The 16,756-nt window shown below is 36.1% G+C and overlaps 1 protein-coding gene across 1 annotated transcript; it reads right to left on the reverse strand.

Moving 5' to 3' along the window:
- Positions 1-1,684: 1,684 nt before the first annotated feature.
- LOC125677906 (fibrinogen-like protein A) lies at positions 1,685-16,553 on the reverse strand. The gene is made up of 6 exons (XM_056147573.1): positions 16,241-16,553; positions 11,023-11,147; positions 9,385-9,481; positions 4,080-4,247; positions 3,885-3,992; positions 1,685-1,935 (listed from the first exon to the last, which is right to left on the reverse strand). Exons 1-6 carry the CDS (start codon positions 16,551-16,553, stop codon positions 1,685-1,687), a joined length of 1,062 nt encoding a protein of 353 aa, XP_056003548.1.
- Positions 16,554-16,756: the final 203 nt, after the last annotated feature.

Genomic DNA, 16,756 nt, shown 5'->3' on the forward strand with positions numbered 1-16,756 from the left:
ATAATACTTGTCAGCGATTTAATAATTTGACCCTGTCCAACATACTTTTTTGACTTTTGAATTATGAGGACTACGATACTCTTTGCATCCTATATTAGATTCTGAGCTCATGGTGTGTTGCAATATACAGTGAAATGTTAGCAGTTTTGATTTACTCCATTATTCGAGGCGCTTTATGATCATTTTTGCATATACATTGTACGTACTTGATCATTATAAATGTATAACTTCTTTTTTCAGTATATAAGTACATGTATGTGTAGGCATGTTTATATGTGGGCGTGTAGTATGCATGTATTGACTGTACTAGGCAAATGTAGAACTTTATGTCTACACAGTCGTCTTTCGTTGTTTTCTGCTGTTGGTACATGTACATGATGTTTATACATGTCTATGTAAGGTGAAGATAACAAACAGTGATCAATCTCAAAACTCCTATAAGCAATACGAAATAGATAGTTGGGCAAACACGGACCACTGGACACACCAGAGGTGGGATCAGGTGCCTAGGAGGAGTAAGCATCCCCTGTATGTAGAAACTGCACCAAGCAAGGGTGAATTTCATATGCCTTATGTCTCTCGTTGTGTTCTGCCGTAAACTCATATTCTACGTATTGCGTTACTATACTTTTTCAACATATATGTGTAGCGGTGGAATATTGCTTTAAGCAAAACTGGAGACATTAATGTCTTCTATCACCGACTCTTGTTGCTTCTTGTTCTATTTCTTTGTGCATATATGTATGTACACGGATTTATTTACTTAAGACACATATGGTTTTTTGGTTACTGTTTAAACAACAAAAAATCATAGGATACTTTATCTTATAGAATACGAACAAGGTTTTATTCTGTCTATTGACGCACTATGTGCATACATGTATGTGTACATATAAGTCTTAAAAGACATGCCCCATGAATCCCTAATTTTGAAATAAACCCTAATACTTTTTTATTGATACCGAAAAGGTGTCCGGGTCATATCTTGCACTTCGTGAGGCCTAGGATGATCACACTTCTTCATAAGAAGTGAAGACGACGAATAGTAATCAATCTCACTACTCCTATAAGCAATACAAAATAGAGAGTTGGGAAAACAGGGACCCATGAACATCACAGAGGTGGAATCAGGAGTCTAGGAGGCGGAGTAAGCGTTCCCTGTCGACTGATCACACTCACCGTGACCCCTATGTACTGATCAGGTAGTTAAAATCAGTATACCAAGAACGGTCTCACAGTCGGTACGAAAAACGTCAGCATTTAATGCATTTGTGGAGAAAACTAAACATTTTTCTCGTATGTCACCGAGCGGCTTCCATACCGTAAAAGTGAAGAATTACATATTATCCTATATCACTCTATGTTACCTTATGCATAAAGGACAATTGTGACGTCTCCATATGAGTGACGAATTCTGGAGAGGGACGTTAAATAATATACAACCAACCAATATACATAAAGGGACAGCATTAATGGCGTTCACATAGTCTCTTGACTAACGCAAAGGACACTCGCCTACTTTGATGCGAAGATATACCTCAACATATAAAGATATTTATTTAGAAACAAAACTGCATAAATTCTCTAAGGGATCAGAATAAATTCTGATTTAGGGCTAGACATAAAAACCCACGTCATGATATTTATACACGTTCGCTTCATTATAGTTTTTATCATACTATCTTCATCGCCTAATCATCATCTTCGTTCGAGCGACATCTTTTCCATCCATATATGGCGGGTACCACGGTTGAAGCCAATTTTCAGGCGGATTATAGAGTCCGTTAAGGAAGACGTCCGTGCAGTCGTTAAACCACCATCCTCCTCCCCACCTAATAGCACAATTCTTTGTATAATAGTCGTTATCTTGGTCATATGTGGTGAATTTCATTCCGTTGATAATACCACGAACGGTTGCGTTTCTGATGCTGTCACCTTAAAAAGCAATATGGTTTCTTATATCCTTTTTTGATCACATGTTTCTAGATTTTTAAAACTAACCATTATATATTCATATATAGTCACGAATTTAAAAATGACGACAGTGAAGCTATCATGGGTCGTGGTGGCTCATGAATTCGAGTCCCCCTTTCCCCTTCCCCAACATGTTTTGGCCATGTCATACCTAAGACGTTAAAACATGAAATAAGTACTGCTTATTCACCAAACATTCGTCATTCAGAAGCCACAGTATTGAGTCTTTAGGATTAGTCCTCTAAATGAATCCCTTGTTGTGGCAGTTGTTGATATGATAAAGAACCCTCGGAAAGACCCAAAGAGTCACCCATAGGTGATCAATTGTGGCAAATTTCCTTCTGTTGGTGACATCTCTACATGAGTAAAAAAAAACATCTCAAATGACACGTAAATCAATAAACAAAATGAAACCACCTAAAGTTGATGGCGTATTGATACGAATAACACATTCAATTGGGTCTTCAAACAAAGAAAGAAAGCAGAAAAAAACCTTGTAGAGTTGTCGAATGAATTTTGTAAATGACGCCGTCGTCTATAAACGTCCTGTTTCTTTCTCTGAATTAAGTACTGCTGTTACGAGTACAACACTGAATTAAGTACTGCTGTTACGAGTACAACACTGAATTAAGTACTGCTGTTACGAGTACAACACTGAATTAAGTACGCTGTTACGAGTACAACACTGAATTAAGTACTGCTGTTACGAGTACAACACTGAATTAAGTACTACTGTTACGAGTACAACACTGAATTAAGTACTGCTGTTACGAGTACAACACTGAATTAAGTACTGCTGTTACGAGTACAACACTGAATTAAGTACTGCCGTTACGAGTACAACACTGAATTAAGTACTGCTGTTACGAGTACAAAACTGAGTTAAGTACTACTGTTACGAGTACAACACTGAATTAAGTACTGCTGTTACATGTACGAGTACAAAACTGAATTAAGTACTACTGTTACGAGTACAACACTGAATTAAGTACGCTGTTACGAGTACAACACTGAATTAAGTACTACCGTTACGAGTACAACACTGAATTAAGTACTACCGTTACGAGTACAGCACTGAACTTTGCAATACCCGAGGCAGTGGTAAATATTATAACTCAGTGTTGACCATGAAATACTACATATAACTGCTACATGTAATCTAGTATTAACGGCATCAAATCTTAAAAGGAACAAGACTGACACATGTCTTTTCGTTTCAAAACCATAGCACCTACAAGATTCAATAATTGCAGCTTACTTTCAATGAAGATAAGTAAAATTAATTCCTAAATGTTCTGGAGGTTATTTCCACACCCCTCTAGGGAACATTTTACTCGTACAATGTACTGAGATGGGACACCACCTGTCATTCCCGAATCGAACGATGTACGTAACAATCAACCGACGCGACCGGTCGTAGTTACTATTATATGTAGTATGATTGATAAAGATATCACAATGATGAAATATGTCTTCATAATTAGCAGCTGATATTTCCGAGATCACCTTCGCCAATTGACAGCATGGTTATAACTTTTAAATAGCAAGAAAGTAAACAGCTTCACTGAGAATACGATGCTAAAGAAGGCATTCTCAGGCATTTAAGAAACTCGCTCCCCACACTGATCCTGAACACGCCCCTGTGATGTTCCATCTAATAAACTCGCTCCCACATTGACCCATTGCTCCTAAATACGCCCCTGTGATGTTCCATCTAATAAACTCACTTCCCGCACTGACCCATTGATCCTGAATACGCCCCTGTGATGTTCCATCTAATAAACTCACTCCCCGCACTGTCCCAGTGATCCTGAATACGCCCTTGTGATGTTCCATCTAATACACTCACTCCCCATACTGACCCAGTGATCCTGAAAACGTCCCTGTGATGTTCCACCTAATAAACTCACCCCCACATTGACCCATTGATCCTGAATACGCCCCTGCGATGTTCCATCTAATAAACTCACTCCCCACACTGACCCAGTGATCCTGAATACGCCCCTGTGGTATTCCATCTAATAAACTCACTCCCCACATTGACTTAGTGATCCTGAATACGCCCATGTGATGTTCCATCTAATACACTCACTCCCCACACTCACCCAGTGATCCTGAATATGCCCCTGTGATGTTCAGGCTGTACTGGTTGCCTTCTCCAAGTATAGAGAAGTTATCGTATATTATATATAGAGAGGTTCCATCCACGTTTGTAACACTGATGTAGAGGGAGGCGCTGCTTTCTTTCGTGAATTGGTGGATGATAGCATTCCCTGACGAAAAATAAGAAAAACCTCAAAATCTTATTTTGTTTCGACCCATCAATTTATTTATCAAACCGTTCAGAAATATGTGATAGCAGTATTAGCTGCAGAAGTGTAGCTCTCTGGAAAAATAGTGTGACGGAACAGAGAGCTACAGATCCGCCCCTTACAAAAACCTTCGATTTACAGCGCACGAGAAGCTGTGCACGGTTGAGGCCTGATATCGTTGTATTTTTGTGTTAGTGTCTTATAAATTTTATATAAAAATTCCTGACATATTTTCCTACTATACTTGTGTCCAAACATACCTTCAAATATTCATTAAAGCACCATACGACCTGAAAACTCATAGGTGTTCATGGTTTCGTTCGTTGACGTAGCCATGTTAGGTAGCCAGACAATTCGAATCCCGATTCATTTCAATACTTGCACAATCACGTCTAGAACTATTATCCCCACAAATAGTTTAGCTAAATATAGTAAATAATATATCATCCCAATTCCTTTAAATAATGATTATTCAAATAGCTAAACTTACGTCAATGCGGCTCTCATTAGTCTGGTCCAGGCTCCATCCCTGCAACACAAGTGTTAAGGACCATAATGGGCATTTGTAGCATTTTCATTAATCTAGAGCTTATTTTATCTTTAGAAAAACTATATATATATTTTTAATTTCTATTAATTATTCGTGTTGATAATAAATGAAGAGTGAATACATCAATTATAACGAATTTTATGAATAGATACCAATAGCAACAGGGTTTGAATTGACCGGTTACCTAACATGGCTACGTCAACAAACAAAATCATTCAAAGCTGTAAGTTTTCGGGTTGTATGGGACTTTGATGAATATTTCAAGGACTTCCGGTAATGGCATTGAGCTGGATGACGCTTAGATTAAGGCTCCGTAATATTGACAAAACTTTTTATGATGTTCAGATTTTGGAGTGGACAACGACCGTCATTTGATAAAAGGACTTTTTGGCAGTAAGTTGCCACACTTATTTTCTTATTATTTAGTATCTGAAAAATTTTGTATTCCATTTCAATGTGTGAGCGTTTGTGCCGTGGTGAGCAGTATTCATAAAGATAGTGCGTGCACGTCGAAAATTTTAAATCACTTACAAAGTGGTATTAGACTATCTGCTACCTGCTAGAAACATTGTTTTTGTAACTTCAAGAAATAAGAAAGAAGTTCTTGAAAACATGTCGCAGAAAACTAGACAAAGCAGTAAATCTACGAACTCTACTGAAAACATAAGCGATAATGGCACGAATGACGAGAAACTTCACAGCCATGACGAAAACCTAAAACATATTCTATCAGAGCTCAAATATCTCAAGACGAGTGTAAGCAAAACGGTGAAAAACGAAGACCTGAAAGGTATTATAAGCTCCATCGTAAAATCTGTGTTTGAAGAACATAAGCAAGAAATGGAGAAAATGCTTAATGAAAAAAATGCAGAAATTATTGAATCACAGAAAACAGAAATTAACAATCTAAAACTTGAAATACAATGTATTTACAAAGAAAATGAGCAGTGTAAGATCCTGGCTAAATCAGCACTCGCTAACGCAAACTGGAATGAACAGTACTCGAGAAAAAACAATGTAAAAATCCATGGTGTGAAGGAAATGCCGGGAGAAGATGTGAAAACTCTTGCACAGTCTTTGATAAAGAAAAACACAGGAGTGGACATACCGAACGAAGATATACTCGCTATTCATAGAATCCCAGCTAGGAAGGGCTACCAACGTCATATTCTAATGAAAATGAAAAACAATACAGTATAAGCAAAAATAATGAAACATCGATCGGATATGAAAAAGAAGTCAAATGGCACTACACGCCTGAGAGACGACGTTACTCAACACAACAGTGAGCTGATCAACACCCTTCTGAAAACCCCCAAAATTAAATCAGCATGGTATTTTAATGGCCATGTGTATGGGTTTGTTGGAGACAGAAAAGTGAAGTTTGACATATTTGATGAGATTAGTGAAAAAATTGACAATCTCTAATACGCCAATATTCCGGGAAAAAATACTTCAACGTGAAGTTTTGGTGACTATAACTGTAGTCAGAATACCCGGTTATGACGCTTACATGTGAAAAGTTTAGTTTTGTTGTTTTGTCAATATAGAAATCTCAAGCCACTACTAAGATATAAGATGTGTATTTTACATTTCTTCTTGTGCTCTTCTCTCTTTCTATGACCTTTATTCCTTTCTTTTCTCTCTGTCTATATATTGACTACATTGAGCTGGCATGTTTACAAAAAGTTTCAACTAATTTGAATACTAGTTTAAATATATGTAGGATCATGCGTTCCAGATCGTGTCGCTATACTATCATTTCATCATATTCTAATGGCTATAAACATTTTATCAGTTAATTGTCAAGGTTTGGGAGATATCGCTAAACGGAGAGATGTTTTAAATTATCTTAAAAATTTGAATTATAATATTTATTGTCTACAGGATACTCATTTCTCAATAGATTCAGAAAAAGAGGTAAGAAACCAATGGTTAGAAATACTGGAAAAACAAGAGATATTTGTAAAATACATATGCCCCCATGGTGCAAAATTGAAAAGGATTATACACACACACATAATTTAATTGAGAGGAGTATCATCAATTCAAAATATTGAGCAGACGATATCTTCCTATGTCAAGAGTGGATTGACCATGTGACCTAAAAAGCAATAGGGGTCATCAACTCCTGAAGATGTACCATTGTACCAAGTTTGATGTCTGTCAAGCAAAGGGTTCTCAAGATATTGAGCGGACAGTATATTCCTATGTCCAATTTGACCCTTGACTTTTGACCATGTGACCTTAAAATAATTAGTAGTCATCTTCTCCTGAAGATGTACCAGTGTACCAAGTTTGATGTCTGTCAAGCAAAGGGTTCTCAAGATATTGAGCGGACAGTATATTCCTATGTACAGTTTAACCCTTGACCTTTGACCACGCGATCTCAAAATCAATAGGTGTCATCTTCTCCTGAAGATGTACCAGTGTACCAAGTTTAATGTCTGTCAAGCAAAGGGTTCTCAAGATATGGAGCAGACAATATATTCCAATATCCAGTTTGACTCTTGACCTTTGACCATGTGATCTAAAATCAACAGGGGTCGTCTTCTCCTGAAGACGTACCAGTGTACAACGTTTGATGTCTGTTAAGCAAAGGGTTCTCAAGATATTGAACGGACAGTATATTCCTATGTCAAGTTTGACCCTTGACCTTTAAACACGTGACCTCAAAATAAATAGGGGTAATTTTCTCTTGAAGATGTACCAGTGTACCAAGTTTGATGTCTGTCAAGCGAAGGGTTCTCAAAATATTGAACGGACAATATATTCCTGTCTAGTGTGACCCTTGACCTTTGACCATTTGACCTGAAAAACAATAGGGATCCTCTTCTACTCATAACTAACCCACATATGAAATATCATTATCATCAAGTGAATGGTTCTCAAGATATTGAACGGACAACACATGGTCTACAGACCGACCGACCGACCGACCGACAGGTGTAAAACAATATGCCCCCTCTTTTTCAAAGGGGGGCATAAAAACCTCATTTGGCAGATGATACATCAATTATACTTGACGGTAGTAGAGAATCTCTCTTAGAAACTGTAAGGACACTGAACAAGTTTTCTGAACTGTCAGGTTTATGTATTAACTGCTCCAAAACTGATGCAGTCTGGATAGGTACTAAGAGATTTAGTCCAGAAATAATATATTCAACTCTAAATTTTTCTTGGGATAATAGTAGATTTACTTTACTCGGTATTCACTTTGATGTAGACTTGCAAAATATTCCAAAAATAAATTATAAACCAAAGCTGATACAAATGAAGGCAATTATCGGCCAGTGGAACAAAAGATATCTAACACCAATAGGAAGGATAACTGTACTTAAAACTTTAGTTCTACCTCTTTTAAATCATATTCTGATCTCTATTCCTAATCCGTCTGATGCTTTTTGTAAAGAATTAGAAAAACTCTTTTACTCCTTTGTATGGAATGGTCCTTGCCACCGCATTAAGAAAGATATCATTACAAAAACATATGAAAATGGTGGTTTACGAATGATTAATATAAAAGCCTTTATTGCATCTTTTAAAAAAAATTGGATGAGACAATTAATTTTTACAGATAAAGGCTTTGAACTCTAATTAACTACTTGTGGAATAGATTATATACATGAGATTAAAAAAAAAAAACTCAAAAATATCTTTTGGATAGATGTCTTTGATGCTTGGATAGACTTAGTTCAGAAAGACAGCCTTCTTATTGAAAAGGCAAAAGGTGATGTACCACTTTTTTTTATCCAAACATTATGATAGGTAAAAAAAACCATATTTCAATAAAAATCTGTTTGATACTTTGGAAACATATGTTGAAGAAATTACAAATCTACAGTTATCTATTACAAAAAGAAACTTTTTGCTGGGATTTCTTGATTCAAACAAATATATTCAAAACACACTTTTTCTGTGGTTAAAGTACTACATATATACAATGAGCTGTACAGAAAAGACATTAAATATAGTAGTAGTGATATCTCATTTGAAAAAGAACTATGAAACTTTGAAATACATCTACTATAAAAATGTTGAAAAAACAAAATTTGACAAAACCTGGAATGGGTGGAACCTTTTATTCAATTGAAACAGCCTCTTGATAAATTTACTCTCTCTCTCTCTCTCTCTCTCTCTCTCTCTCTCTCTCTCTCTCTCTCATAAAACTTTTTCCCCTGTAACTTGAAGATTGATGCATATGCCACTTGTGTTGATATTACAGAATAGAAGAAAATAAAGAATTATATTAAAAAAGAAGAATCTTTCAAGATATGTTTGGACACAACTCACCTAACAAAATATTTAAGAATTTTTTTTATATTAAATTTATGAGACAGCAACACAAGAATACAACAATATCAAGTCTCAACCGTCCGCAGCATTTTGTGCGCCGTAAATCGAAGGTTTTTGTAAGGAACGGATCTGTAGCTCTCTGTTCCGTCACAATATTTTTTTCATAGAGTTACAGTTCTGCAGCTATAATAGTATATGCTTTACCTATCCAGTAACTGATTCACAAATAGTTGATAGTAGTATAGGCTTTACCTATCCAGTAACTGGTGAATGCGTCTCCAAAACCTGTCCTGTACTCCTCCCAGGATCTGTTGAAGTTCATTGTGCCGTTCACCCGATTCTGTATTACCTATTATTATGAACAACACAACACATGATGCAGTGATTTAAATGAGGAACACCAATCAAGTTGCAGCACGTAGTAATTCTAGCAGGAATGACCAATAAAACACATCGTAACTCTTTAAAAGAGAAACATTCAACGATGTACACATATTTATTCGATTAAATTTCTTAACCCGACAAGTGCTCGTCGCGAGTTTCTTGTATTTGAAAAGACTATGAAATTAAGTCTGCAGCGCGCTTAATGTCCATACACACCACACACACGTTAAGGATGTGAGTATATTTTACAATAACACGAAGCATTATGCAAGATAATATATAGAATAGGGATCTGTACACATAGCCATCCTTTAACATTTATAAATTCTGATCACCATTTCATCTCTACCTCTATTCCGCACAAACCGCGTGTCACGTTACCAGTGACGTCATAGCAACGAGTGCAGACTACAGAGATAGGTTTTAAACATTTGAGAAATTCCATTCAATCCCATGTCTCACTTAAATAGTAAAATTAGTACAGACATGGCAATTACCATTCTCCGTTAAAATATCTCTATTTAACTCATTTCGTAATACGTTTTCCTGTGATGTGATATTTAATTTCCGAATTTCATAATAAGGTGTGACAGAGTATACGGTAAGGTTTGACCATGTTGCTTCATGTTTGGACATTCAGTATTTATGAAAGGTGAAGATAACGAACAATGACCAATCTCATAACCCCTATAAAAAGTACAAACTAGAGAGTTGGCTTATATTAAATTCTGATACAAATTATATCTAAATCAGGAAATCTACTGATTCACGGTCGTGTTATAAATGTAACAGGAAATCGCTGATCATTAATATATATATTTAACGTGACTTACAAAAAGTCTAAAAGCCCATCGGACTTCCTGATTTTTAATTTTCACTGACCCGACCATAAAATTCACTGGCCTCGGTCTTCGGACCACTGAGTTTTCGTGAAGACTGTATATATATACACGTTACGTACAAGTAACTGTACGAAAGGTAATATAACGAACAGTGATCAATCTGAAATATCTCATAAGCAACACAATATAGAAAGCTGAACAAACACCGAGCCTTGGGTATACCAGAGGAGGAATCATGTGCCTAGGAGGAGTAATCATCCCCTGTCGACCGGTCACACCCGGATATAACATAGATAAGGATACATAGTTGTTGTTTTAGAATGTAGCATGCGAGTAATAATCAATCGTGTGAGACTAAACTTACGAGGTGCTGAGCGAGCTTATGGAATTATTTTTATCGAATAACACTACCCTAGATATGCCTGGTATATCCAGGGGTCCATGTTTGTACAACTATCTATTTTGTATTGCTTGTGGGAGCCATGGGATTTATCCATGTCTGTTATCTTCACCTTTCATATGTAGAATCACAAAACAGATTGCACTGTTTACGTACGCGATGCGGCCCATCCGGCTCTCACTGGACACCGAAGTTTGGCTTATTCTTAAAACATACTATCCCCATCTTAAATTTCTTGACCCACAACTCTAATGAAGAACGTACAGTCCAACCACCACCAGATGTCGCCATGTCGCAGTATACAGTCACCAAACGACGGTCTCCCGGGGGACGGATGGTGTAAACACCGGAAGTGGTTTCTCCTCCTCCAAACAGTTCCTGACAATCCTCTGAAATCGTAAAATAAGAATGCCAAACATGATTTCATGCATACGTATTATAGATTGTAGTGTATCAGGTTTGATATATAGTGTAATGGGATAATTTTTTCACAATGCAGCTCGAGTCCCCCCCCCCCCCCCCCCCCCCCCCCCCCCCCCCCCCGAATACATGGGACGCACGACACGTTTCTGTCCTCAATTCATAGCGTCATTGATAGAAAAATTGCTATATATGATTGCAACTAAGTGACAGACAAGATGCTTACTCCTCCTAGGCACCTGATCCCATCTCTGGTGTGTCCAGGGGTCCGTGTTTGCCCAACTATCTATTTTGTATTGCTTGTAGGAGTTATGAGATTGATCACTGTTCGTTATATTCACCTTGCTTTGAAATGTAATTACTATAGAATAATAATTGCAGTCGCTAATCATATTTTCATGTGTTTTATGTTAATTAACACAGGGAAAATGTAACAAAGTATGTAAAACTTATTACTTCATGTCTTTAAATCAGGATCAAGGTTTCATTTTCAAAAACTTTTTATCAATATTTTCGACAATAACACAATTATGAATTACATATGCAACTAACGCATGTACATTGTTATGTATCAACGGATCATTTCATGCTACAGACAACAATTAGCACAGGGTGAAAATATGTCTTCCAGTAAAGTAAAAGGAAACTGAACGGTTACTGAAAGGTGAGTGAATGGTGAATGTTCTATCCTTGTCAATGGACGGAACGACGTGCTAATTATCTCAATGTAATCTTCCTTATGCGGGTCCCCACACATTTGGGGAAAAAAATGCTAAGTGCTTGATCATATTACCTTTATCATAAATTATAAAATTGAAATACATACACATGCCTGGTGGTGTGATATTTGACATTTTGTTTCCAAAAGTGATAAACTGACAAATCAAATAACTTTATATTTTGAATGAAATAATTAGAAATGTAGAGGAGTTTTCATTGAATTCAATTCTTGGTGACAAAATAACAGCTAATGCCCCTTTAAGAATGGGGTTTTAGAGATCTAGAGATATATGGGCAATAGTAGGTACAGTAAAATCGTTAGGCTGTGTCCGTGTATTGTTAAGAACAGTTATACATAATTATCTCCGTTTTTAGATGAAAATAACTATTTGAATAACAATAAGATCAGTACAGCTTTGTAAAGTCCATTTTAGTGGCAGTATCTATGATTCTACCACAATTTAAAATGACGGAATAAATAATGTCAAGTGCTTTTTAAAGGGGGGGGGGGGTAGCATAAGGTCTATTCATATTCAGAAATTGAATACTACTTTTTGGAGGGTTTGAAATCAGTGGAGTTTCCGGCATTCCTCATGACAAAAATAAAGGGAAATATCAAAACTATTCAGACGTCTGTGGCGTCTATGTATAAAAGTTCAGGTTTTGTACAGTAAAATTGTTGTGTTGACCATGGAAAGAGGGGCCGAGAGCAATAGCTCTTTCACCCTGAACATGAAATCACCATTCAGTACGACTACATACTGTAAACGAAATTCTCATCTTCCATAATGTTTCTAATATTTTTCTCTCGTGAGCTTGCGAACACCCACCATAAACGACATTCCTTCATGATATACATTAGACAACCATTGTTGCCTCCTTACATTGAGTAGGCCAGTAATCTTCTAATACCCGTATATAATTTGTCGAATCGTGTCATTTTTCTAGTTTATAATATTGACAACATTTTTGCCTGTTTTTCAATTAACATCGAACAAAATACTGTTTAACACGGCATATATACCTTTAACAACCAGGGATGACACTAGGTGTTTTTATTACTTTTCTTAAATTGTATCGCAGCGCCTTTAAGTCAAAGACCGTCTTAGGAATAGAAAATCAGCGGAATTATACGGGCACAATAAGATTCCTCTGTTCGGTAGAATGTTTTACTGATGTACTTTGTAGACAAAACACCGCGATAAAAACTCAATACGGATACATACAGGACGTAGACTTGAACTTATGATGTACATATATCGGGTACATAAGATCGAATACGCTACCATCCGAACTCTTTGTCATATCTTCAAACAAAGCTTGAAAGAGCCACGGTTGAGCCTTTTCATTAAATTGACTCCTCTCAAAGCTCAATCATCGATTCTCTAGAGAAATACAACAACTACTTATTAACCCCCGGTATAATTAGAATTTATCCTACCAATTATCATTCTTGAATTATCATCGTAGACGCATTTAAGATTAAAAGCTTCATTTTAAGACTATGCCAGGGAGATTCACTTCATTTTTTTCATTCGAAATATCACACGATCGATAATGAACTACGAGTAGATAGGTACTACATTCTACAGTGTTATTCATTGTACCACTAAGATTTAAATTACATTCAGCGTTAATTTAAAAACATGGTCTTTTGTCACGGCAAGATTTACCCTTTCTACCACGGCCCTGATTTGAGTACTGTGTACAGGTCTAATTTTGTGGTACTTTCCCTGCTTCTGGTATAATATATCTACAAAAAGTGACATAAAACAGGCAACCAAGATTACACGGCGCGAAAATCGCCAACATTGCAAAACCGCTATCATAATAAATGTAGAGTTAAGGGGGCCCAGTACAATTACTTCTGTCCTAGCGATTTTTATCAAATTTGTATCATTGGTGAGTTGTAGTTTGGATATTTTATTACTAAAACTTATTTTGGGCCGTATAGTATTGCGCAGGGGTCGACTCAAAGTATCCAAATCTTTATTATGGGACCTAATGGGATTTTCTCCTATAATAAATAACTTTATGAAATGTTTGCCTTAGCTTTTCATTCTTTTCAATATATGTGAAATTTTAAACCATATTTGACAATATAATGAAATAAAATCAACAAGTCACCGTTTAGAAAGACTAAGGGACCATCTCAAAGTTTCTTCCGTGCGACATTTTTTGCTCTGATAAAACACTATTAGGCAAAATTTTGAAGACGAAATCCTAAAATTTTGTTTGAAACTTCCTCAATTCACAAAAACTTACCAAATATATCAAAATGATCTATTGTGCGTGTATCATGGTAGAAAATAAATCAGAGGATTGATTAGGGAACGTTTCAAAGTTTTAATTTTGGAATCTACTTATAGTTGTAGCTACTGCATATATCAGTAATGATATACATATATTAATGCTTAAGTCAATTGTTTCCTTGATTAGATAATTTCATGTTTAAAGACCTTTATTTTGTAATGACAGATAAAATAGAATTTCTTAAGGAATACATGTATCTAATTGTTTTCTGATAGTCTGAAATATTTATACCTGTTACATGTAATAATGCTTGATTGATTGAAGTTTTCGGCCACACTCAACAATTTTTCAGTTATCTGGTGGCACCCAGTTTTTATTGTTGGAAGAGAGAACCCAGATAAAATGTACCTGGGAAGAGACCAACAAATTTCCGAAAGTAAACTGGGAAACGTTCTCACTTACCGGCGCGAGCGGGATTCGAACCCGCGTCGACAGAGGTGAGAGGCCGTGTGACCACTCGGCCCCTATGATTTGAATAGTTATATGCATATTTCATATATAATACCAGGAAATACTTAAAAACCTCAGAAACATTAAAAGAATCACAAGCAAGCTTATATTCTCAAAACTTTACTTTATCATTCAAACTCATATGTAGGCTAAATAAGTGCAATGCTACTTTATAAATAATACAGTTTAACCATATGGAACTAACAATGGCTCCACGTATACTTCAACTATGGAAAAATGTACATAGCAAGTTCATAGAACATGACTACAATCAATAGGTCGTTATATTTACGGGGGGGGGGGGGGGGGGGGGTAGGGGGGGCACTGCCATTATGCATGTTGTGTTAGAATAAGTAGGCCTAAAGTATTTCTGTATCGAAATATATAGAAGTGTATTGTTTTATCCAACTACATTTATAATATAGGTGTGATCTGAAATATATACATATGTAGATTATAGAATTTGTAATTTAGAAACATGTGTGCTATACCCATAGTCTGATGAGACAGGAATGGGATATTTATTAGAGGATCTACCAATGAAATACAGGCCTACAGTGCACAATAAAGGTCTACACGCACTCCCTTCTCCTCATCATCAGAACTTCGCTAGGTATACAATATTTCGAAATACGGATTGCATTAAAATAGAAATTACATTGGCCATTTGATAGAAAATAAATTATTTTAGTGAGAATGAGATGCTTTGAGTACACAAAAACTGTGTCACAATGCATGTTGTGTATGACGTAATGTGAGTTTAAGTGTGATGTCAGAATTAATATTAAAGGGTAGAAAATGATTTCGCTATTATTTTTTCATTTTGATTTTGTTATGTAAACTAGAACATAGCATACACTTAGGAAATTTATTTTGAACAATATATGCAATTAACAACAGTGACATTGTGTTTGAAATATGTGTCGTGTAATCACTTTTTTTTCTATTTTGCTGGTATATGTCAAATTTATGTGTATTTACATGCTACACTCGAGGACCCCTTCCGTTTGGAAATAAAACATACACATATACATGTAGAGAATGAATGTGTCTGCCTATGATAGCACATATTAAAATCAATGATCTGTGGCTCTTTTCACAAAAAAATCTTACGATTAAGACGAAATTTTAAAACTGCAATTCCTTTAGAATTCTTCCCTAGTATATTTCAAAATAAGCAAAACTGGAATTCAGTTGAGCAGAAGACAGAGATAAACAATTTATCTTAGTCGTAGGATTTTTTGTGAAAATGGCTACTGGTTTTATCTTGGGGCAAAAGTCGAGTCCCACATTGTTCTATAAAGAATTGTTTTGGTAATATATCTTTCTTTTTTCCAAACCACCGGGAAATCGTCTTCTCAGGTCGTAACACCACTTTTTAAAACAAAATTCGTTTACTATGTTTACATTTGACCATATTTGAACATGAATTAACTGTCATTTAGTTTTTATTTTCGAAAGATGATATTTGTTAAAATATCTACAGTTCACTTTTTACGCCTTCGTGAGAGTAAAAGGATGCGCAACAATTGCGCAGAACGCGAAAAATGGAATTATACTTGGCCTCGTTAAATGTTACCTGGATATTCTGGAATGTAATATTTCCATGCTAATTCATCACCAGTCACGTCCTCGGCAAGACAGGCTTTGAAGATGTGACACTTCTTCGTTCGTGAGTTAAACCCCAAGCAGTCGCAATCTTCTTCACACTTGGCGGAGCACTTAATTAATGATTTCGCGGTGTACCCCATGTTGTTGTTTGTATTGAAAACCTTGTTGTTAAACGACCTGCGAAGTGTGTAATGGCGGGATAACATGTTAGCATACGACGATGTCCAGACGACAGACAAAGAGAGAATACCAAGAACTCCACGAACGACGTAAGTCTTCATTTCTAAAGAGAGATTCAGGTGATTACGCCATCATGGTTCATAGTTTCTCATCGAGATACTGTATCCATTAAAGTCATATGTATAATGATGTAGTCTATATCACTGAACAACCATGCTGATGGTTATGTTCAGCGATTACAACTGTTGCATTGTGGGGATCGGTATTGAACTTTTGAGTAGATCAATCAAATGCTGTTTGGCTT

This window comes from Ostrea edulis, chromosome 8 (assembly GCF_947568905.1).
Source record: "Ostrea edulis chromosome 8, xbOstEdul1.1, whole genome shotgun sequence".
Taxonomy (NCBI): domain Eukaryota; kingdom Metazoa; phylum Mollusca; class Bivalvia; order Ostreida; family Ostreidae; genus Ostrea; species Ostrea edulis.

Coding starts and splice junctions, on each gene's coding strand:
- LOC125677906 (XM_056147573.1), bottom strand. CDS start 16,553: ATGAAGACTTACGTCGTTCGTGGAGTTCTTGGTATTCTCTCTTTGTCT. Junction 9,482..11,022: donor CATCTGGTGGTGGTTGGACT/GTACGTTCTTCA, acceptor TCATAATAATAG/GTAATACAGAATCGGGTGAA. Junction 4,248..9,384: donor ATTCACCAGTTACTGGATAG/GTAAAGCCTATA, acceptor ATTTTTCGTCAG/GGAATGCTATCATCCACCAA.